General features: G+C 52.5%; 2 protein-coding genes and 1 long non-coding RNA gene across 11 annotated transcripts; 1 reads left to right on the plus strand and 2 right to left on the minus strand.

The window, feature by feature from the left end:
• Positions 1-122: 122 nt before the first annotated feature.
• On the minus strand, positions 123-4,001 carry Ndufs8 (NADH:ubiquinone oxidoreductase core subunit S8). 4 transcript variants are annotated; one of them, XM_087547855.1, is made up of 7 exons: positions 3,718-4,001; positions 3,006-3,063; positions 2,883-2,933; positions 2,348-2,443; positions 2,082-2,254; positions 408-536; positions 123-326 (listed from the first exon to the last, which is right to left on the minus strand). In XM_087547855.1, exons 2-7 carry the CDS (start codon positions 3,061-3,063, stop codon positions 195-197), a joined length of 639 nt encoding a protein of 212 aa, XP_087403981.1. In that variant the 5' UTR covers positions 3,718-4,001; the 3' UTR covers positions 123-194. The 4 variants fall into 4 exon arrangements, with proteins under 4 accessions (XP_087403981.1, XP_087403984.1, NP_001099792.1 ...); XM_087547858.1 differs by having other exon boundaries at positions 3,406-4,001; NM_001106322.2 differs by having other exon boundaries at positions 3,961-3,998.
• LOC147997019 (uncharacterized) lies at positions 3,777-5,394 on the plus strand. The gene is made up of 2 exons (XR_015652780.1): positions 3,777-4,263; positions 4,918-5,394. It is a non-coding gene; the product is annotated as an uncharacterized LOC147997019 (long non-coding RNA).
• Aldh3b1 (aldehyde dehydrogenase 3 family, member B1) lies at positions 4,845-23,412 on the minus strand. 6 transcript variants are annotated; one of them, XM_087562616.1, is made up of 11 exons: positions 22,081-22,128; positions 19,488-19,561; positions 16,123-16,285; positions 13,538-13,648; positions 13,325-13,445; positions 13,040-13,125; positions 12,222-12,303; positions 10,068-10,454; positions 9,511-9,677; positions 6,765-6,864; positions 4,845-5,455 (listed from the first exon to the last, which is right to left on the minus strand). In XM_087562616.1, the coding sequence occupies exons 3-11, from the start codon at positions 16,282-16,284 to the stop codon at positions 5,265-5,267; spliced, it is 1,407 nt and encodes a 468-aa protein (XP_087418742.1). In that variant the 5' UTR covers position 16,285; positions 19,488-19,561; positions 22,081-22,128; the 3' UTR covers positions 4,845-5,264. The 6 variants fall into 6 exon arrangements, with proteins under 6 accessions (XP_087418742.1, XP_087418747.1, XP_087418756.1 ...); XM_087562621.1 differs by lacking the exons at positions 19,488-19,561; positions 22,081-22,128 and adding an exon at positions 23,232-23,412; XM_087562630.1 differs by lacking the exon at positions 13,325-13,445.
• Positions 23,413-23,636: the final 224 nt, after the last annotated feature.

The following is a 23,636-nucleotide window of genomic DNA, read 5'->3' on the forward strand; positions in this document are numbered from 1 at the left end:
TGGAACCCACTGAGGGAAGGATGCAGCAGGCCATGCACATGTATCTGGTCTGGGCAGAGCAAACCAGAGGCCTGGCTGCGTGGGGTAGATTCTGCCCTAGAAATAGAACACAACAGGCAGTGTGGGATCAGAGTTTCTTTATGGGCTATAGGGGCCACAAGGCTGGCCAGGTGGCAAGGTCACCGGTGGCCCGGTCACCGATACAGGTAGTCAGCCTGGATGTTGGCCGCGATCTCGGCCTCCCACTTGTCACCATTGTTGAGTAGCTTCTCCTTGTTGTACAGCAACTCCTCATGCGTCTCGGTGGAGAACTCAAAGTTGGGGCCCTGTGAGGAGGAGGTCAGTCAGTCAGCAGGGCAAACCCTTCCCAGGAGCCTCTGTGCTAGCCCTTCACCCAGCCCACTCACCTCCACGATAGCGTCAACAGGGCAGGCTTCCTGGCAGAAACCACAGTAGATACACTTGGTCATGTCAATGTCATAGCGTGTAGTCCGGCGGCTGCCATCTGCTCTTGGCTCAGCCTCAATGGTGATGGCCTGAGGGGCAGGCCACAGGTCACTGTCATACTGGCAGACCCCTCCTGGCCCTGGGTCTGCCCATCACAGCTCAATCTGCCCCCTGGACATCTGCATGGTTGCCTCATGTCCTCAGCCCTCCAAATGAGCCCCACTCACGTGGCCCCATTAGTCTCTGCCAGGTTTGTGCTCAGCATTTACCCAGGTGACCCTCCTGTCCCACCAGGAAAAGGCTAGGATCTGCTCTGTCCCCTGAAAAGAGGTCCCTTGGACAGTAAGTACCCAAGGACTGCCGTGTTGAACACCTTTCCTAACAATCCCCATTTGGTGGAGAAACTTAAGCCTCAAGAGAGATGGAAGGATCTCCTGCATTCACAGAGTAATGAAGGACATAGACCAAATCTGAAGGTATATCCTTAACTTTCAGTTTCTGGGGGGCAGCTGTATGCCAGGCAAGGGTAAAAAGGGATAGCCTGGGAACTACAGACCAGGAGGACCTTAAACAAACGTGACACTCCCTAATGGAAAGTTCACTACTCATAGTAGAGCCTCAGGAGCCACTACTTCCTTCCTTCCTTCCTCCCTTCCTCCCTTCCTTCCTCCCTTCCTTCATTCCTTCCTTCTTTCCTTTTTTTTTGGGGGGGGGGGCAGAGTTTCTCTGTGTTCCCTGGATGTCCTGAACTCTATAGACGAGGTTGGCCTGGATGAAAGGCATGTCCCACCATGTCCGGCAAAGGCACATCCTTTTGTGTTTATAATGGCGGGAATTCAATCTCTCCGGCTACTCTTGCAGTTACAGGGAGGATATGAGGGATGAGCCTAGCCTGTCTGTGCAGAGTGCACTCTACCTAGGAGCCACACCAGACACACTGAGCTTCTGGGGCACAGCTCAGAGCTGGAGTTAAGCATGGCAGGCTAGGCAATGTCACAGGGCCAGTCTTAGGGCTACAGCTGCTGGACCTCGTGCTAGGCACAACAAAGCCATCACAGCACCTTCCTGTCTCCCCAACCTCGGGTATTCTGTATAGCGCCTACCAGCACAGTTGAAAGGCAGGCTCTGAGGAGCAGCCAGGCTCTGAGGAGCAGCCAGGCTCTGAGGAGCAGCCACTCCTGTTGCATACCCTCAGCTCAAACCCAGAATGGGCAGACAGACAGGGTTCCTGAAACCATGTCATGGCCCCTAGGCCCAAATGTCACATGATTATTGACTCCTAGGGTGGGATATGAGTAGGCCATGTGGCCTGCTTGGAATGGAGCCTGCCCCTGGCTGGCTTCCTGACTCAGCCCTTGGACATGAAGGACTTGTCCCCCACACAGGGTCAAGGTTAGGTCAAGTGAGAAAAGGACAATGTCTGTGACAGTGCATGCTTTTATCTCAGTACTCCAGACTCATGCAGAGGCAGACAGATCTCTGAGCTTAAGGCCAGCCTAGTCTACACAGTGAGTTCCAGGACAGCTGGTGCTATATAGTAAGACTGTCACAAAAGACAAAAGAAGGGACTTTCCTGGGGGAGTATATCGAGGTAGGGTCAGATTTAGGGCCCAGTAGTCAGAAGGCAGACTCACCTGTGCAGGACAGATGGCCTCACAGAGCTTGCAGGCGATGCAACGCTCCTCCCCAGACGGGTAGCGGCGCAGTGCATGCTCCCCACGGAAGCGCGGACTCAGTGGGCCCTTCTCAAAGGGGTAGTTGATGGTGGCGGGCTCCCGAAAGAGGTAGCTTAGGGTCATGCCCAGGCCTGTGAGTAGCACAGAGCTTGTATGTAAGGGGATGCTCTCCTCCTGGCCATCCATGCCTGACTCTCACGTCTCCCCTCGGCCCTGGCACGCACCTCGGAAGAGTTCTGTCCACATCAGAATCCGAGCTGCACTGTCAGTCGCAGACTTCATGTCCACATCAAGTTCCTGTGCCTTCATATTCACATACTCTGCAGGAGGTCAGGGCGGGAGGTTAAGGGAGCTGGCTCTGGAAGATGAGGCCCAACTCTCAACCCTAGGGCCAGTAGGTGGGTTCTTAGTGAGGGCCCAGGAAAACAGGCCTGCAGCCCCGGCGGGTGCTGGTGGTTTCTGTTCTGGCCAGGTAACTCAGTGCAACATGGCATAGCTTTTCAAGTTCAGGGAGTAAGGGTCCTGGGTCCTCCCAGTGGGTCCTGATAGAGGGGAACAGGACCTAGCAGCTCTTCCCCATCACATGCCTCCCTCCTTTGACTGCCACCACAGTGACAGTGAGTCACATTCTCTCCTGATGGCTACCTTCATTTTCAGAGTGGAAACTACAGCTCTCAGAGGGTCCCTAGCAAAGCAATTTGCCTAGCCTCAGGTGTGACAACAGTCAGGAAACCACAAGTTAGAAGATCTGGTACTCACTGTACGTAGCGGCCACTGCACTGCTATGAAGGCTTTGGCCATTAAGATGTCCTGCAAGGAGAAGAGGTGATTTCATACCAGGAAGCTCAGTTCCCCATCCCCAGGAAAAGCCTCCAGTCCTACCTGTGCGCATGGCCTGGGCCAAGGCCCGGGGCAGCACTGACGAGCTCAGGCGGTACATCTGGAACATGGAGAACAAGGGAGGGGAAGGGTCTAAAACTGCCCTCCTCAGGACCTATCTTATACCCTATTCACATACCAAACCAGTCAAGATCAGCACTCCTAACCTTCAATCTGACCTCACTCTGCTCATCCCAAGTTCCATTTCTGCAGCTCCCAAGCAACCTATTTAATCCATTTTTGTCCACTCCTTACCCTCTGTTCACACCAAAATTCCCTGACCACCACCAGTGTATTAGCTCTGAGCCAGGCTTCATGCCAGATGTCACAGACCCTGTCATGTTAAGTGATTGACCCAAATTACCCAATGATATTGGAACCAGGACAGGAATCTAGGCAATACCTGCAGGAAAACCCTTAAAGGTTGAAGTAATCATGAATAATAATCATGTGGTCAAGTTCCTCTCTCTAACCCAAGGACCTCCTGGAACTCTCCCCAGCCTGCGGAGTGACCTTGGGCAAATGATGTCCCTTGGTCTCAGTTTCTGGCCTGCGATGTAGGAAGAGGGGTCCCGAAAATTAGGGATGTATGCAACCAAGGGGATGTTGAACAAGAGTCTGGCACATCACCAACGCTCTAGCGCCCTCTTGTGACCTTTGACCTGTAGCGGGTCGGCTAATTCTTGACCCAAGGCAATTCTGGATCCCAACCTACCACTTTCTCTCAGACCTTCCCCTTGACCTCTGACCCTATGAACGCAGAAGGCATCCGGCGAGGCAGCGCATGCGCCCGAGGGTGCGGGCGTTTGGCCCGCAGTTCGCGAAAGGGCACAGAAGCCGCAGGTCCGGAGCCGACCCGCTAGATACAAGACTTCACGAGGTCAGTGGTGACACCCGTCCGACCCTGTCGTTGCGTCACCCAAACCCCTGTCTTCGCTGCCTTGCCTTGGACACCCACCTTGAAGTGCAGCGGCTCCGTCCCTGGCCCAGGTGCGGGTCAACCGGAAGGCGGAGCCTAAGTTCGGGATGCTGCCATTGGACGAGCTTCTCACGCCTTTTCCAGAGTTCCCTTTCCTTCTTTGGTCTGATTGGCCTGCGGTGCTGCAGGAGGCGGGCCCAGGACTATATTTTTCTCTAATTGGCTGATGGGAGCAGATGCTTGAAGTTTTGTAGGGAGCTGCCATATTGTATCGGAGAGGTTAATACGCCTGACTTCCGAGATGCTGAAGGCGGGACTTCCTGAGCTCGGTTTGGGACGCTGGTACATTTCCGGGAGGGGAGGGAATGGTGGGGCTCATTTAAATACTGCAAAGATGGCGACAGCTCATAAGCTCTTTAACTACTTGGCTTCTTCTGGTCCTTGTAACGGCCGCGGGTAGCAGGATTTTTGTCAAGTCTGCCCCTGGGACTAGGGAACCATGAGGCAATCCGCATGTCTTGTATGGAGTGATCAGGGAAGGCTTCCCTTAGGGAATAGTGTCTAAGTGGCAGTGAGGAATCTAGCAGGCCAAGAAGGACATGTTGACTTGGTCAAAAAAACAGGCCAGGTGTAGAGACAAAATTTGGGTTTTAGAAGTTGAGTGGCTGGAAGCACCATCCCATGGAGTATGGAGCTCAGACTGGTGGAATGTTTCACCTCTGGGTAGAATGAGGAGGAGTGTCTGCATGAGGCAAGATGGGGATACCCTGTGCAGAACTGAAGATGAGAAGTAGCTGGGGGGAGTGAGTAGCTGGAGGAGCTGAGGGGTGAGGAGTAGCTTGGGAAATGAGTAGCTGGGGGAGGATCTTAGTCTTACCATGGAGGCAGCACATGCACTCCAAAAGAGACAAGACACCTGTAGCTTGGAGTAAGCCCTCCTAGTTTAATACTTCCAGTGACCATAGGCTGTTTTGTTCATTTCTCTCCATTGTGCAGATCAAAAACTGAGGTTCAGAAGACCCAGACATGCCTGGTCACAGAGTATGGCGTGTGCCAAATATCACTGCTCCCATGCAGCACTGTCCACAAGAAGGCGAGTAATTCAGAGTGCCCTGTTTTCTCAGATTCTATAGTTAGCACTGGAGGAGATGGGCAGGTCACTGCATCCCTTCCCACATTCCCACCCTCAGCCTTTCTCATTCAAAGATCCAGAAAAGGGAGCCGCAGGAGGCGAAGGGCTGCCCCAAGAAGGGCTGAGCAAACTTCTCTGTGGCCTGGGCCCTGGCAGGCCACTTCCTCCACAGCTATGCCCCAGGCAGGCTCCTGTGGCCCAACACCCCTGCTTACAGCAGCGTGCAGCTGCAGCATCTCTTTTCCATGGCCACCAGCAACACCCTGAGGTTGCGACTGGTGTAGGGCGGGTAGCGCAGGTCGTTGATTTTCTCCATCCCAGGGCTGCGCAGCAAACAGGCACGCTGGTTGGAAAAGGTGTCAAAGGAGAACTTGCCGTGGTACCTGCCCATCCCGCTGGTTCCTGTGGGCAGCACAAAACATGGGTTTTTAGGTCTTTAAGGGCCAATGAGGGGACATCACATAGACCTGGCTTTGACAGCTAGGCTATCTTAGCCTCTGTCTCTGTCTATTCAGTTGGCTAGTCACAAGGCATTATGGATGAGCACTGAGCTTGCTCCAGTTTACCAGGTGTCCTGAAGAACAGGCAAACTGGGGTCATGGGCACGAATTCTGGAGCCAAGGCTGCCCAACACTGAATCCCGGCCCTGTCCTGAACACCTATGTCACTCTGGGCAAGTGCCTGCCTTAGGCTCTCTGTGAGAGTGGCACCTTCTTTCTAGGGTTGTGGCGACATCTCCAAACCTGTGTAGCTCTTACTGTCTAGGAAGGGACAAGCACACAACCTAAGAACTCTAAGGGTCATGGCCTGGATGGAGTTGGGAGTAAGGAAGCTGACTTGTTAAAGTTAGGGAAGCCAGAGAGATGTGGAATCAGTGTAGTGGATGAGTGTAGGGGGTGGAGTAAGGGTCAAGTTCAGTAGCTGTCACAAAGGACTAAGTGGGCTGGGGATTTAGCTCAGTGGTAGAGCGCTTACCTAGGAATCGCAAGGCCCTGGGTTCGGTCCCCAGCTCCGGAAAAAACAAAAAAACAAAAAAAAAAAACAAAAACAAAGGACTAAGTGGGGAACGGGAGCAGGACTAATGGGCAAGACCAGGACTGGGCAGGCAATGCTGTCACTTGCTCTGATATTGAGTCTGGCCGTGTGGAAGGACCAGGACACTTTCGGTGAGGAAGTAGGCCTAAAGGAGAAGTGACTGCTCTAGTCACATGCGTGTGGCCTTGCTGGGATACAGCTGTGAGGTTTGAAGGTGTGGGGGATGGGGCATCTCCACATCCCTGGCCTCCTGGAAACAGAGACAACCAGAGCTGGGTTTGCAGGGACTTGGGAAGACTGAAGGAGCATCATTTGGCCCTGCCATGGAGTTGAAGGCAAGGACTATGGGGATGGGTGGCCCAAGACTGTGGGAGAGACAAAGAACTCAGTGGCTGGAGGCAACTGGTGTGTTTTTATAAACCCACCAAAATGATCTCTCAATGGCTTCTCACCCACGTGTTTAGTGCAGGAATATCTGGAGAGTTCCAGCACAGACTGAAGAGAGGTGGGAGGGAGGCAGGCTAGATGGACACTCAGTGGAGAGGGGCTTCTGCTCCTGCCACTGCACTGGGCACTGAGAGTGGGGTGCATCTTCTGCAGTTAGTGTGGTCAAGTAGCAGGATGGGGATGCAGGTGGGGGACCAGCCCAGGAGAGCAGAGCTCTGTCATCACCTACCCACTCCTCCAAAAGGAAGGCTGGACAGGGTCATGTGCATGAAGCCATCGTTCCCGCAGAAGCCCCCACTGCTGGTCCGGGCCAACACCTGTTTGATGACCTGGGAGAGAAAGAGGAACCTGTAAAGCACACCTGGATGAGCTTCGTTCTGGTGAGGGCCTGAGGTCCAAGACGGGCCTAATGGGACAGACTCTCAAACTCCACCCTGAGGACATATTCTCTATGTATCTGCCTGTATATGTCCCTAGGGTGTTGAGACACAAGCCCCAGAATAAGTCATGGGAGCCAGCATCATCTACTCAGTTAGAGAAGGGAAATAGTGTGGTGTCAAGTTATGGAGGTTTCCCAGGGAGGGGGATGGGGTAGCTACTGAGTCTTACTGTAAATGAGACAGTTCTTCCAGAGAAGCGAAAGAGAAGTAAGGGGAGCTGTGGGGACAGTTTGGGTCGCTAAAGTCAGGTTTGGGCTTAGCAACCTGAGCTCAGCCTTGCCTGACTTTCTGGAGGACTTTCTCCAGTCTGTAGGTCCCTTAGATGCTGAAGGGGAAGGACATGGGTTTGCCCTACTTAATGCCCTCTGATGACAACTCGGAGTTAGGCCTTGTCTGGTGAAGTGGGTCCTACCAGGTATTAGCATTGCCTCAGCCTGAGGCTACCCAGAGCAACAGTCATACCAGAGGGTGAGCAGGTTGGAAGACTGTCTGTTCTCAGGCCAGTGCCAGCTGGGTTCAGAAGACTCTGAGGGAGGTTGGCCCTCTCTGCTGAAAGCGCTGTTGTGTTTTCTAAAGGTTCCACAGAGGAATGGCTGAGTTTGAAGGTGAGTCTGAGATAGTCCCAGCAAAGACTTTCAGGTAGAACAAGGGAGGAATTGGCTACAGGGCAGAGCCAGGACGGCCCAGAAGCTTGCATAGTCAGACACAATGTTGGATATGGAGGCATGCGACCATAATCACACCAGTGCAGGTGCAAGGGCCAGGAGTTCAAGTAATCCTTAGCTACGTAGTTGAAGACTAGCCTGAGCTATTTAAAACCTCAGCTCATTAAAAGGGCTACTGAGATGGCCCCAGTGGGTACAGACTCTTGCTGCCAAGCCTGACAGTCTAATTTGATCCCCAGAACACACATGGTAGGAGAGAGCTGACTCCTCAAATTGTCCTCTGACGACCACACAAAAAATAAATGTTAAAAAAAGAAAGTTGTCAGGGTTGGGGATTTAGCTCAGTGGTAGAGCGCTTGCCCTGAGTTCGGTCCCCAGCTCCGAAAAAAAGAAAAAAGAAAAAAAAAAAAAAGTTGTCCTTAAAGCTGGGGCTAGTGATGTGTTTCAGGGGCAAAGGCACTTGCCACCAGGGCTGATGAACTAAGACTGATGGCCCAGGATTCACAAGGTAGAAGGGGGAAACTGACTCCTGCAAGCTGTCTTCCAACCTCTGTGTGTACACACAAATATATACAAATGTAATAAAAAATGCTAAGCAGAAAGCACACAGAGGAGGCCGTTCTGACTGAATAAATGGCTCAGGAGACAAACCGTTCCCCTAGGGTCTAGAACATGTCTGCAGTAGTTACCCCTCCATGGCGAGAGCTCCAGCACACTGTCAACTTCGGGGCTAGCACGGAGGCTTGCTCAGATCCTCCAGACAGGACAGAACAGCTCTCAGTGGAGCCTTCTAGCAGACACAGCCTTGCTCAAGCAACCTTTAACTTCCCACATTCGTGTGGCTCTGCGATAGCCTAGAGGCATTCTCTCTAGAATTCTGTTCCTTGATATGGAGCTGTGAGAAATCAGGAAACTGGAGACAATGCAGAGACCTTGGCCGAGGCCGAGTCCATGCAGCACAAGATCCAGGGCACCCGTGGCAAGGATGGGGGGGCAGTGGTGGTGACGCTTGCTGTACCTCCCTGGTTGTGAGGTACACAGGAAGTCTACTACTGCCTTTGCAGCTTTCTGTATACTTAAAGTTTTGTATAAATAAACTGCATTTTACGAACGGTGACAGCTGGGTATGTAACTGATTTGGTAGGGTTTTTTTTTAAATTTTATTAAATTTTATTGTGTGTGTATGTGAAAGAGAGACTAGTGAGACACTAGTCATAGCTCATGTGAAGATTTTTGGGAGAAAAACGTGTAGGAATTGGTTGTTCTAACACAGGATTCTTGGAGCCTAAACTCAGGTCACCAGGCTTTGTGAAGAGTCTTTAATGACTCAGCTATCTAACCCACCCCCTTATGGATAGACTGGTTTGTTTGTTTGTTTGTTTGTTTGTTTAAAGATTTGTTTATTTTATGTATATGAGTACACTGTAGCTGTCTTCAGACACACCAGAAGAGGGCACCAGATCTCATTACAGATGGTTGTGAACCATCATGTGGTTGCTAGGATTTGAACTCAGGACCTTTGGAAGAGCAGACGGTGCTCTTAACCATTGAGCCACCTCTCCAGCCTGACTTGTTTGTTTTTAATCTTTAAGATGTATTAATTTAATGTTTATATTTTGCCTGTATGTATATATGTATCATGTATGTGCTTGGGCTACATGAGACCTCATCTCAAAAACTTGTTTGGCCAGGTGTGATAGCATCCAGGATAGTTGGGCCCAGGGAGGGTTTGCCTTTTGGGAGGGAGGGCAGAGAGAAAACCAGGAGGCCACCATGCCTAAAGCCGTGTAACTACCCAGAGGAGCTTCACCCCCCCTCCCCCCCGCATGTTGCCACCCTCCCACAGCCCACTTCTGGTACTTGATCCCACCTGGCTTCTCTTAGAGAAGGCGTACAGCGCAAGTGGCTTCTCCCTCCGGTTGATGAACTCAATTGCCTCATCCAGGTTCGTCACAGTCACCAGGGGCAGGATGGGTCCAAAGATCTCCTCCTGCATCACGGGCTCTGTCTCTTGCACATCCACTAACACTGTGGGGGCTGCAATACAAAAGGCAACCCAGCCTCATCCATAGGCAAGACCATGTCCAGAAAGAGGGGCTCAGTAAGGACAGAGCCTGCACACAGGTAAGTCCAGGGTCTGACTTCCTAGGACCTCAGGCTTGGGGTCTGGAGTCTCACAGAACAGCAAAAGCTAGAACAGAAGTTTAAGCTACACTCTGAACCTCTAGAGTGAGGTCACAGCTCAGTGAGTCCTGGGTTTGTTGAGGACCCACATTGATAGGGGTGCTGTGGCACTGATTACTTAGAGCTGTGTGCTCAGGCTGGCTTCAGAGATATGGGGAGGATTCAGACATAGGTTGAGACCTGCAGTCCAGCATGGGCTCCTCTGGTTGGAAGGGTCTCAGCCTATGTTAGAGGGAGACTCACCAATGTAGCGCTCCCCCTCATCGCTCTGGCCCCCGATGGCCACACGGCCACAGCCCAGCAATCCCTGGAGCCGCTCGAAATGCTTCTGGTTGATGATTCTGCCCAGGTTGGGGGAGGTCTGTGGGTTGTCTCCATAGAAACGCGTGATGGCATTCTGCAGGGCGGGCACCAGCCGCTCCTGCATCTCCTGGCTACACAGGACATAATCCGGGGCCACACAGGTCTGGCCGGCGTTAAAGTAGCGGAACCAGGCCACACGGTTGGCCACTGTCTGGGGGTCGCAGTTGTCATCCACATAGCAGGGGTTCTTACCCCCCAGCTCCAGGGTGATGGGCGTCAGGTGTTTGGCAGCAGCAGCCATGACGATCTTGCCTACATAAGTGTTCCCTGGGTACATGGAAAGGGCCTAAAGTGGCTAGGCGTATGGCCTCACCTGCGTCCCTGCACAGGAGCTCCAAAGGAGTTTATTCTGTACTCCCAGCAGTAAGCTGGACCCCATGACTCCTAAGTGCAGCTTCTCAGCTTCTCCCTGTATCCGCTTCTGTCTCTGGCCCACCCTGAAGCTTACTCTCCAGCCCAGCACAGGACTTGCCGTCTCCTGAAACCTCCAATGTCTTTCTCTTTGTCCTCTAAGGCCAGAGCTGGTTTAGCCTGACTGATGCTCAGGACTCTCCTCTCGGTCTCCTAGACTTCCTTCTCTACAGGCTACTTACTCCCCAAGGCCTCCTCTCCTCCTTCCCTCACCCTCTCATCCTCCAGCCCGTCCCAGCCCTTCCCTGCCAGACCATAACTCCTCCAGTCTTTGTTTGCTCTCTGCTCTCCAGTTCCCACCCCACAGAGGCACTTTGGGGACAGGGACACTCGCCTGTGATCTCAGTGCTCAGGAAGCTGAGGTAGAAGATTACTTCAAGTTCAGTGCCAGCCTGGGCTACAGTGTGAGACCCTATCTCAAACAGCGGCTGGGCCAGCCATGAAGGTACGCCTCTGTAACCCTGCACTCAGCGGCAAGAGCATCAGGGGTACAAGGTCACCCTCAGCTATGTAGTGGTTTGAAGCCAGCCTGGGATACGTGAGGCCTTGTTTGGAAGGAAAACAAAAAACAAAAAACAAAAAAAACAAGCCAAACCCAGTTAAGAGTTGAACTCAGTAGAAAGCACTTGCTTGGCATGTATGTGAGTTTGATTCCCAGCACCTCAAACACAGATTAAAAAAAAAAAAAACAAACAAACTCCAGGACAGTCTCCGACATGACCTACAGTCTATATACTCAGCAAAGATCCCCTGCCTGAGGGAGGAGGGGGTTCAATGAACACTCCTTACTAAGGACTGTATGCTGGATAAAGTTTTTCCTTCTAGGCAGACCTTGGCTTTGGACAGCGTTCTTTTTACAGATGAGCAGACTGACTGGGTTAGCCATGGGATCTAGCATCAAGATCCCAGTCTGGTTTGTTAGGACCTGGTTTGGAACTGGCCTTGTGCTTTGCCTCTGCACCTGGCCCTGGGGACCCAAACCTAAGAGCTACTTGGGCTGAGGGGGTAGAGATGACTTTGATGACACTCCCTGCCTCCTGCCTTGCCTACTTATGAGACTGTCCCCATGGCTTTTCCCATAGGGAAGACCAATCTGCCTTTGTCCCGCAGCCTTCCCTCTTCCTAGCTGGGCTTTTCCTAGGCTTGTGGCAAAGTCTAGAAAATATTCCAAAGCCCACTTCTCCCGGGCTCTAACCTCATGCAAGTCAGAAACCAGCCAGCTCAGACCTTGGAAGCACTGCCCACCACCTACCCTGTCTTTTATATCCTCCAGAAGTTTCGTCTTGGTCCCTTGGAGCAGATATCTGGGGACCTGGGACAAGCTAGCATAACAGCAGGTGACCTCGGTAAGATATTCTCCCTAGAGCTTTGGTGCAAATCCTATCCTAGCTAGCTGGCCAACCCTGGGTGGGACACCACTGCCCTTCAGCAGCCTGAGCCAGCCTCTCACATGTCAAGGCTGAAGGGAGGCCATGGGTGTCTGCTGTCAGGACCTGGTGCAGTAGAAGCTTTAGAGGGGCAGACTTTTGACTAGTGAGGCTGAGGTTAGGGCAGTGTATGTGGACATGGGATTCTTCCCTTCTCTCTAAGTCTGTGGAGGCTGGAGCCACACCAGAGCCTTACCTGTGAAGAAGATGTAGTCGAACCTGTGTTCCAGCAGCTGCCCAGTTTCCTGAGGCCCACCCAGCACCACAGCGAAGCAGCTCTGTGGGGGTAGGAAAGGGTCCTCAGACCCAGCTTCTGAGTCCAAGGGTAGTCCACCCTGCCTGGGTCCCACCCACTTTGCTTCACCCAGGCACGGACAATTCTTCCTGAGAACTTCCTGGGGTCAGGATGACTGAACACTAGACCAAAAGGAAAAATGATGCTAGGGCCAGCTATAGGACTTCAGGAGACAGACTACATGGGCTAGATCCAAGAGGGGAAGCTGAGGGTAAAAAAAGATGATGTAGCTAAGTCCATGCAACTGAGAAGAGGCCCTGCTAGCCAAGTATAAGAGCTCAACTATCAGGCTGGAGAGGTGGCTCAGTGGTTAAGAGCACCGACTGCTCTTCTAGAGGTCTTGAGTTCAAGTCCCAGCAACCACATGGTGACTCATCAACCATATGTAATGGGCATCCGATTTCCTCTTCTGGCATCTGAAGACATCGACAGTATATTTACATACATGGAATAAATTAATCTTATTTTTAAAGACTTATTTATTTATTATATATAAGTACACTGTAGCTGTCTTCAGACACACCAGAAGAGGGCACCAGATCTCATAACAGATGGTTGTGAGCCACCATGTGGTTGCTGGGATTTGAACTCAGGACCTCTGGAAGAGCAGTCAGTGCTCTTAACCACTGAGCCATCTCTCCAGCCCCCGAAATAAATTAATCTTAAAAAAACAAACAAAAACAAACAAACAAAAACAAAACTCAACTATCTTTGCTTACCTGGTCCAGATAGCGGGGCAGGACCTCAGCCAGGATCTTTTCAGTGGCCTTGCTGATCTCTGAGGGTTTGAGTACCACACAATTCCCTGTAGACAGCACAGAGGGAATGCTGAGAGGGTAGCCATGCAGGGTATGTATCCACACCCACCCTCAGAAGAAGAATCAGAAATGCTGGATAGGACCACCTAGGAGCAGGGTGCCAGTCCCCAGTCTTCCCTTTCTGGGTTCCTAGGTAGTCTGGAGCTCCCCAGTGAGTAGGACTGTGGGAAAGTGAAGCTCTCCCACCTGCAGCAATGGCCCCCACCAGAGGCACGAGTGTCAGGTTCAAGGGGTAATTCCAGGGCACGATGATGAGGACCAGCCCGAAGGGCTCCTTCCGGATGAAGGCTGAGTCCAGCTGTGTGGCCTGGGTCGGAGTGAGCAATGAGGCTCTGTGGAGCCACACTGTGGGAACGAGGAGTTCCCAAAGCCACCTGCCACCCCCCCCCCCCAACTTACCAGATTCTTGGACACTTTCTCATCCTTCATCCAAGACCGCAGGTTCCTGAGGGCCAGGTCCACCTCAGCCTGACTGATGGCAATCTCGGACACCTCCGACTCAAAGGCTGACTACATACAGAAAGGAATGAGGGTCAGGACTGAATGGGGCAGGTATTGCTTCCTTCCTGTAGGTCCTGCATCTCTTTATTTTTTCATTCATTCATTCATTCATTCATTCATTCATTCATTCACGCTCTCCTGGGAGCCTTAGGCACCTGGAGGCAGGCTACATAGTGGGGAGAGATCCTAGCAAGTCCAAAGGCCCTGGTGGCTGGTCAGGGCTTGCTCTGCTTCTGCACAGCACAGAACACAGAGCATGGGGCACAAGGCACAATTCTCCTTGTCTGATTAACCATAGCTCAGGGGAATATTACCAAGTGCCCTGGTGGCAGAAGATGAAGGCCTGGAGAGGCAGTTCAGAGTGCCAGGCAAGACTGTGCAAGGGAATTCTCCATGCAAAGCCCGGTGGATGTCTTTGCTATCCAACACCACCATGCTTCCTAGTAGCTGAGCCTAGTTTCAGCAAGTTTCAGCCATATACAGCTCATGGTGAGCCTGGCAGCCCCTGGAGACCCTAGGGGGTTTTGGGTGGGTTTAGAAATCAGTCTACCCATTCAAAGCCTATCCCACATGTGGCCCATATACATATATATATATCTCCACCAAAACTAGATAAAATTGGTGAAGCTAAAAAATGCATGCTGAAAGGGACTGGATATAGATCTCTCCTGAGAGACACTTTCAGAGCATGTCCAATACAGAGGTCAATGCTAGCAGCAAACCACTGAACTGAGAACAGGACCCCCTTGTGGGGAATTAGAGGAGGTATTGAAAGAGTTGAAGGAGCTCGCAACCCCATAAAAACAACAATGCCGGGGCTGGGGATTTAGCTCAGTGGTAGAGCGCTTACCTAGGAAGCGCAAGGCCCTGGGTTCGATCCCCAGCTCCGAAAAAAAAGAACAACAAAAAAAAAAAAAACAACAATGCCAACCAACCAGAGCTTCCAGGGACTAAACCACTACCGAAAGACTACACACGGACTGACCCAGGGCTCCAACTGCATATGTAGCAGAGAATAGCCTTGTTGGGGCACCAGAGGAAGGGGAAGCCCTTGGTCTTGCCAAGGTTGGACCCCCAGTGCAGGGGAATATGGGGGGGCAGTAAAGGGGATGTATAGGGGGAATACCCGTATGGGGGAGGGGGAGGGGAGGGAATGGGGGCTTATGGACAGGAAACCGGGAAGGGGAATAACATTTGAAATATAAAGAAATATGTCTAATAAAAAAATTAAAAAAAAAAAAAAAAGAAATCAGTCTACACCCAGGGGGCACAGTGACCTCAAGAGAGCAGGGTACTATGAACTAGGCTCTTCCTCGGGCTCTGCTTTTACTGGCTGTGTGTCTCCAGTCAAGAAACTGAGTTCTCTGATCCCTCCTCTAGGGCTAACTGGCTGTGACTGCCAAGCAGGAGGAGTGCCAGGGGTAGGATGAGGGGATGTCCACAGCACCGGGCAGATGCTGCCTGGCCTGGCGAGGGTGGAGACAGTGAGTAGTCTGACTGGGTCAGAGGGAGGCACCCAGTTGAATTTTCTGGGCTGCTGCATCCTTTGTAAGATCCAGATTTCTGGAGTCGGAGGAGAAAGCAGAGGTGGAACTTGAGCTGAAGGGGGAAAGGTCGGGTCTCCTGGGTGCTGGGCGGGGCTGGTGACAAGCTGCAGGAGTCCATCCCAGGAGTCCTGGACTGGGGGTGGGGAGCGTCTCTAAGGTAACCACAGGGGATGTAGAGAAGAAGAACTCCCTGGGGCAATCCCTTGGGCAGCTATCTCAAGGCTGGGGGGCCCTGTATGGCTGCTGCTGGAACTGAGAGGGAACCACAGAGCCTGCAGGGTACAGAGGCTGTGATGTCTATAGTGTCAAGAGAGATCCAAATCCTCCGGGGTGTGGCCCACTCCCTCAGGCCTTCTCTTCCATATCTCTCTGTCTTTCTTACTCCCCCCAGCCACTCTGGCTCCTGTAACTCCTCAGTTACAGACACCAAGCTCTCCTGCCTCAGGACCTTTGCATATGCTGCTGGGTCACTTCCTCCAATGTCCATGCAGCTCTTTCTCTCTCCTACTTCCTGTCTGTTTTGAGCCTCTCCTCCCTTCTTAGAAAACCCTTCTCGACCCCCACATACAAACCAGCTTCATGGGCTTGGCCCCTGTTAACAATGGAGTGTCCGTGTTAACCTTACACATTACCAGGCAGCATGCACAGCCTGGCCCCTGGGAAGTCAGCTTTGTAGACACAGGGACTTTGCTTTGCCCTATCTCTCCAGACCCTAGACTGGTACCAAGCACACACCGAGTTTTCTGTAAGCAGCTGCAGGGTGGATGGAGGACAGCTGGAGGGGTCACACAGTCTGCTGTGTCTCACAAAAGGAGCTGCAGTCCCCTGGGCTTTCAGCTCCTCCTCCTGGAGGATGTGCTCCTTATCCCAGCTGTACCACCCTTGCCAACCTGGGGGCACACACAGCCCTACCCCACTGTCCCTGTCCCATGCCACCTTGTGTAGGTCTTGGGCCAGCGCCTCCTGCAGCTGCTGTTTGTTGTCTCTGAGGAAGTGGCTCAGGCCTTGCAGCTGTGCAGCCCGGAACTCAGCTGACCTCGTCCTCCCGGCATTGAAGGCCTCTCGCAGCTGCTGAAGCTTATCTTCAAACGAGTCCATTCTGCAGGACAGCGCAGTATGAATCAGGTGGCTGGGGCTGCCCTCACTTTTGTGACACTCTTCAGCCCCTGCCCTTCCCAGTGACTCGGAGCCTTCCCAGGGTCTCTCATGGATAACCCCATTGGTGACAAGAGTGGCCATTGATTGAGACTCTGTCCTTATGGGACACAGCCAGACACAAGAGACATGTCTCCTGGTGCCAAGTGGACTTACAGGAAGCTACAGGGCCGAGAATGGGCTTGGGGACAGCTGTTCGCCAGCCTTTAAGTCTGGCCCGATGATGGACTGGACAGATGGATCAGTGGTTAAGAGCACTGACTGCTCTTCCAGAGTTCCTGAGTTCAAATCCCAGCAACCACATGATGGTTTACAACCATCTGTAATGGGATCTGATGCCCTCTTCTGGTGTGTCTTAAGACAGCTACAGTGTTCTCATATACACAAAATAAATAAGTAAAATCTTTTACAAAAAGATGGGCCAGAGAGCCAGGGTCCTGCTGCTTCTTCAGGGAAGTTTAGCTCTGACCCAAGGCCCTTCCTGCTCAGTGCCCTCCCAGGGGCTACTTGCCACTGCTTGGCCTTGGTAGAATGGACAGGAATGGATTATGGCGAGGGACACCACTGCAGCCACCACAGCTCAGGGGCACTTCAAGAGGAGCCCACTGAGTGGTGACAGTTCAGAGACCTTGGCTGACCTTGGACAGAGTTACTAGACCTTTGTGACGACACTCTTGTGTCTCCTTGCACAAAGGGAAGAATGGTGTGGGCTTCCCAGAGGCCTTCCTGCCCATCTCAGCCATGATCACAGCTGGAACGCAAGAGAAAGTGACAGCTGAGAAGGGTAGGGCGGGGTGAAAGGCAGTCACCAGCTAGGACTGGAAGACAGAGAGGGGCCTGATTACTTCCCTGGGCTCATCAGAGGAGCCCTGTGACAAATTCACTCCTAGACTTGGTGCCTAGCCCCTTGGGGGCCCTTTCTGCCCTCACTTCCTCTCTGATTTCAGCAGTCAGTGTAACTGAAGCCCCTTCCAGAAGCCCACTCCAAAGCTCCCTTATTCACAATGGACCCCTCGGCACCATAGCATGGAAGCCTACTTACTCTCTGCCTGCCTCCACTTATTGTCCCCTCCCACAGGACCAGGAGGCCAACCCCACTGTGGCTACTTAACTCGTTTCTTGAGGCTGAGTGCCCCAAACTTCCCGGTTGCTGGAGGTGTGGAGATTTGTCATTGTTATTGTCGGTTTGTCTTTTAAAGTTTTGCCTCTGTGTGTCGTACACGCACGTGGAGGCCCGAGACTAATTCTGGTGTCTTTCTCAGTCACTCTCCAGCTTATCGAGTCAGAGTCTCTCAGCTGAATCCAGAGTTCACAGATAAGACCATTCCCGGGCTGGAGAAATGGCTCAGCATTAAGAGTATGTGCAGCTCTTCCTGAGGGCCCGAGTTCAATTCCTGGTCCCCACATCTGTAACTGCAGCTCCAGAGGATCTGACACCTCTGACCTCTGTATGCTCCTGCACTTACACATACACATAATACAAAGAAAAAGTCCGAAAAGGAAAACTAGTTTAACTAGACAGCTCGCTCTGGGCTCCACTCTGTCTACCTTCAGGCTATGGAATTCCAGGCAGCCGGGTTCTGGGATAGGAACTCTGGTCCTCACACTGCTGGCAAGGACTCTATGTGCTGAGTCATTTCTTCAGCCCTGGGTGTTTTGGTTTGGTTTGGTTTGGTTGACTGTGAGATAAGCTGCCCTGAAACTCTCTATGTGGCTGAGATGGCTTCGAACTCGTGTCCCCCTGCTTATATCTCCTAAGTTTATGGGCACACAGCACCATGCTTGACTTAGCTGACAGCTGTGAAGATGGGGCCTTGCTGTCTGCCTCTGGGCCCAGGGTGAGCATTAGGGCTTTGCTACTGTCGGGCAGCACCTGGGAGGCCTTTGGGACTGGTGTGTGGAGAGCAGTTAATCTGGAGCCAAAGCAACCCCAGAGTCTGTGTTGAGGGACCAGTATTGACCCTCCAGACCTCCTGTTCCAACAAGACAAGCTGAGATGGTAAGGGACAGCACCACCCTCCACCCCCAAGCGTTATCAGTGTGTCTCTGGGCTCTGCTTCTACCAACTGTGAGGCCTTGAGTGAAGCCTCTTCTGACCTGCCTCAGTTTCCCTGCCACCACGGGAGAAGGAGCCCTGGTTGGCTAGAGGGCCTCGGAGTAGACTACTGTACAGAGCATTTGTTGTTCAGGAAGTACCGAGGTCAGTGCCACGAGTCACGGGCAGAGTTGGGAAATGCTCTGTGGTTAAAGCCCTTGCTGTGCATGCAAGAGGACCAGAGTTCAGGTTTCCAGACCCGAGGACATGCCAGTGGGCATGTGACCTTCCTATATTTCCAACCGCAGAAACCAGAGAGAGGACACCCTGGAGCAAACTGGCTATCGAGACTGCTCATATTGGCCAGCTCTAGGTTTGACTGAGAGACCCTGTCGCAAAGTGGGAAGCTATGAAAAAGGTTTTCGACCGACATCAATCTCAGGCCTCCTCACACACACACATATAAACATATGTGCACACAGTGAACCCATTCACATGTGAACATGCAGGACACACGTATCCATAAGGGAAAGAAAGAAAGAAATGACACCCCAACAGTCACTCTCTGCTCACTGGAGGGAGCCTCTTCAGAGCCCACAAAAATGTAAGGCATGCTACCAAACACTGCAGGCATGGAGCTCCATGCGTGAGGTCTGTGCAGAACACGCTAGAAGTGCTCCTAGCAACACTGATACCAACTCACCATGGTAGCGGTACACACATCTCTCCTATAGGACTGTCAGCCTGGCCCATGATGCCCCCTGGAGGTTGGTTACTGTGGACTAAGGGTGTGTCCACTGAGGGCTAGAGGAGCCAAGGTCATCTGTCACCCCAGGCGACAGACAGTCAAGAAGCTTAGACTAAGACGTTACAGGAAAACTAGGAAACCATAGTGGACATACCCTTGGGGATTCCTGTGTAACTCCACTGGGCTGTACCCCTCCCCAGCTCCCCAGGGATATCCCACCCTGGCTCAGGCAGTAACGATGTCTGTCTTGACTCCTTTAAACACAACAACAGCAAGGGCATTGTTCTTCACCCCACTGAAGGAAACAAACACCAGGGTGCAGGCAGGACAGCAAGCCTGAGGACATGCTCACACTGGGAATACCTCAGTCCAGGTCCAGACGCACAGAAGCTGCCTGCTTCAGACTCCCTGTTCCTGGAACCTGAGAACACAGCAGCCTGAGGGTGGGGAGAGAAACAGACAGTCCTTGGGAGGAAGCAACACTTGTGAGCTGCAGATTCAGGACCAGAAGGAAGAGAAAGAGCCCAAGGAGTGTGAGGAGCAGATCTCTTGGGTCGGTCTCTGGCCCTCAATCGATCATTCCTCCTGATGTCCACCATACCGCTCTGTCCAAGCCCTGGCCCAGCTGCTTAGATTCAGAGATGGTGAGCCCAGGGGTCTCCCTGAGACTGGGTGGGAGTTTCTGTGTCATTTGTGTTTCCCTAGGGTCCAAGTAGGACCTTGGGCCTGGGGAATCCCTCTAAAAGCAGTAATCAGCCTGATGATGAGACGTGCCTGTAATCCCAGCTGTAGAGAGGCAGAGGCAAGAGGATGACTATGAGTTCTAGTAAATTCCACATGATCCAAAGCTACATGAAACCCCAGTCAAAAACAGCAGCAGCAGCAGAAGCAGAAGCAACAACAACAACAACAAGGGCTGGAGAAGAGATGGCTTAGGGGATAAGAGCACTGGTTGCTCTTCCTAGAGGTCCTGAATTCAATCTCCAGGAACCACATGGTGGCTCACAACCATCTGTAATGGGATCTGATGCCCTTTTCCGGAATGTAGGCATACATGTGGATAGAGCACTCACACACATAAATCTTTTTTAAAAAGGCAACCAAACCCAAAAACAACCCCTAGCTCCCCCCCAAATTATGGACTGGCAAGATGTCACAGAGGGCCTGACAACCTAAAGTTGCTTTCTAGAACCCACATAAAGGTGGAAGGAGAGTCAACCCCACAAAGGTCTTCCTCTGACTTCCACATACATGCTGTGGCATGCACCACCCCACATCACAAACAAATGTTTGTTTGTTGTTTGCTTGGTTTTGGGTTTTTGAGACAGGGTTTCTCTATGTGGTCCTGGCTATCCTGGATCTCACTCTGTAGACCAGGCTGGCCTCAAACTAGAGATCCACCTGCCTCTGCCTCCTGAGTCCTGAGTGTGCCATCACTGCCTAGCTATAAACAAATGTTTTAGAAAAACATACAAAAAATAAAAGTAACTACTAAGAAGGGGCTGGAGATATACATGCCCCTTGGCTTGGCTTGTACGCATGTAGGATGGAATTTGATTCTTTGGAAAGTGGAGGCAGAAAAGTCAGAGAGTTCAGGGTTATCCTTGGCTACATAGAGAGCTTGAGGCAAGCCTGAGCTACAATGAGACTTTGTCTCATCAAACAGGTGCTGCCTGTAGTAGGCTGGACTAGCATGGGCATTTGCTGTGGATGCCCAGGACTGCAGGGTGATCTAGAAAACTGAAGCAAATGGGGAACAAGTGAACACTCAAGCACCCGGAGCTTAGCCTCCGTGCAAGTGCCCAGCCCTGTACTCTTGGAAGGGTCCGGCTAATGGACTTTGCTTCCCACTCATGCCTGCTCTCCTCCTACCCAAGTGGGCTCCTAGAAGGAAAAGCTCTGCCCACTCCCCCATCTTTCCTGCCTCAGTTTCTTCAACAACACCACAGGCCTCCATAGTCAGGGGCTCAGTGACCTGGGCACAAGTCCCAGCAAATTCATTTAAGGCTCGAGGACCTCAGGCAGGTCTCTTTGGCTCTTTGGCTCTCCTTTTTCATTGGTAGCATGGGTAAGGTCTTGCTGGCACTTGTAGTGCTTGCTGCTGGGGAAACTCAAAGGCAGGGGTTTAGAAAGGCTTGATCCAGGCACAGCCCCCAGAAGCACTTAGTCATGGTGGCGTCAGTGAGTGCCAGAGGGACTGGGAGAGAAGAATTCCAGGATGAGGGTCCAAGGCAACCTCAATCCACGTGGGTTCCGGGCAGGCAAAGGCATCACCTGAGATACAGGAGGGTTGGGATCTGAGTGACAGGAGGTTAAGGTGTGGTCTCAGGGTGTGGAGACCTCCATTAGGACTGCCAGAGGTAGGTCAGGCAGTCAGGTCCTGAAATCTAAGGGGCTCTTGCTTTAATTAATCTCTGGCCTGGGGACCAAGCCCACCTTCCCTCCCTATAGATAAGCTGCCCAGAATCTGAAGTCCTTGGAACTACATGATCCCTCCCCCAGCATGGTGGGGGTGGGTGGCTGCCTCTCTTTCACTCTGACTAAATGTATTGTTGAGGAAGAGTTTTTCCTATGATCCTTGGAGTGTCTCCAACTAGCCAGGCCTGCCTCGTAGTAGTGCCTTGGAAACAGCTAGTGCCTGAATGGACCTTCTCTCCTGTGGCGGCCATGTCCCTCATCCCCCTTACAGGATGTTGAGTCTCTCAGGAGGGTAAGGGCTGAGGAACCCAGTGCAGACTCAGGAGCTAGCTGGGCCCTGCCCTCCGAGCCTCTCAGCCCTCCTCCTCAGTCTCTTCCTTCCCTTTTCTCCTCAAGCTACAGGCAGATAGGGCCTAGAAGACACAAGCTGCCTGTGTGTGAAACTGCCACTTGCCAGACAAGACAGGAAGCCTGGCACCCCAGAGGAGCTGGAACAGATCAATAACAGCTCTACTCCCATCTTCCCGGGATACAGTACCTGAGGCCTCGCCAAGCTGCACTGCTTCCTGGCTGTCCAGCTCTGCCTGGCACTCTGCCCTTATGCAAGGTCCAACAATGCCGGCCTCTGGGGCGGGGCCGCCCTGGCCTAGTGCCTGACCTTGGCTCCAGGCCAGGTGGAAGCTGCTAGCTGGGATTTTACCACAACATCTATCTCATGAGGTTTGAGATACTCTCTCAGACCACAGAACAGGAGGTAGGGCCCAGAGAAAGGCACCAGTTCGGAGTCACACAGCACTTCTGAGCATTGAATAAGGATAGTGGATTGGGGTGGGGTGAGGGAGGTGGGGGAGGGAAAGGAAGGCTGAGGTGGGAGTGTTTGCAGCCTAGGAACTTCAGTGTGAAGTGGGGTAGGGACAAAGAGACCTGGAATATCCAAAAAGACTCTACACCCCACCTGGCCTTGTCTACTCTCAGTCTCCATTTCCCTATCTGTTAAAAGGAGAGGTCAGGGGGTTGCGGATTTGGCTCAGCGGTAGAGCACTTGCCTAGCAAGCACAAGGCCCTGGGGTTCAGTTCAGTCCCCAGCTCCGAAAAAAAGAAAAAAAAAAAAAAAAAAAGGAGAGGCCAGACCCAGACTCCAGAAATACTGTCTCAGGACCAGACTTGGCCATCTCTGTCCCAGGCCTCTGCCTGCCTGTGACCCTCAACCTACCTCCAGCTGAAACCCACTCACAGACTTGTCACCTCACATTTTACAATAACGAATCGGGACCTGTGAGGGGACAGGACTTGGCCACGTAGGATGTGCCTGGCACACCTATCACTGTAGAGCTGAGGATGTGTGTCCCCAAAGACGTCCCCTTTGTCTGCCACCTTGTGTTGCTGAGGTGGCCCCTGGGGTCCCACTTCTCTGCAGGTGCAGAGCTGTGCCTGGCTCTACTCCAGGGACACCTGTGGGAGCCAGCGCAAAGGGGGATGATTCTGAGCCGCTGCTGGGGCAGACAGGCTGGCGATTGGATTACATGTGTGTCGGGGAGAAACATCCTTTGTGTCTCTGCCCTGGGCCACCATTCAGTGTCTTTCCTCACAGGTGCCCTGGGCCAGCCTGGAGGTTGCTGGTCAGGGCCTCTGTGCCGACCTTGCACCTGGGAGATGCTCTTTACTGCCTCACCCCGCTCCCCAGCCTACCTGGGAGGGCAAGAGAGGCCTTCAGACCCACGCCCCGCCGACAGACCTGCAGGATTCAGCTAGCTGGGGTAGGTGTAGAGCTGAGGGGCCACTGAGGGCCTTGATTTCTGCGTGGGATGGAGCCCCCGGCCGCCGCTTGTCACGTGGATCAGCATGTGACAGCTCTGCAGTGCTGCTGTCTGGAACTGAGCCAGACAGATGCACAGGCAGAGCGGCTGTCATGTAGGGCTGAGCTGGAACTGAGCTTGTAGATCTCAGCCAGAAACTAGGACCAGAGAGGGTCAGCCACTGGTCTGAGGCCACACAGCAAAAAGGGGCTCATCTAGTAGAGATCCTAGTAAGCGAGAGGAATGTTAGAGGATTCTGAGAGCCTCTTTCCTAGTCAGGGGGCTGTCGGGGACTTTT

Source organism: Rattus norvegicus, chromosome 1 (assembly GCF_021556685.1).
Source record: "Rattus norvegicus strain SHRSP/BbbUtx chromosome 1, alternate assembly SHRSP_T2T, whole genome shotgun sequence".
Classification (NCBI taxonomy): Eukaryota; Metazoa; Chordata; class Mammalia; order Rodentia; family Muridae; genus Rattus; species Rattus norvegicus.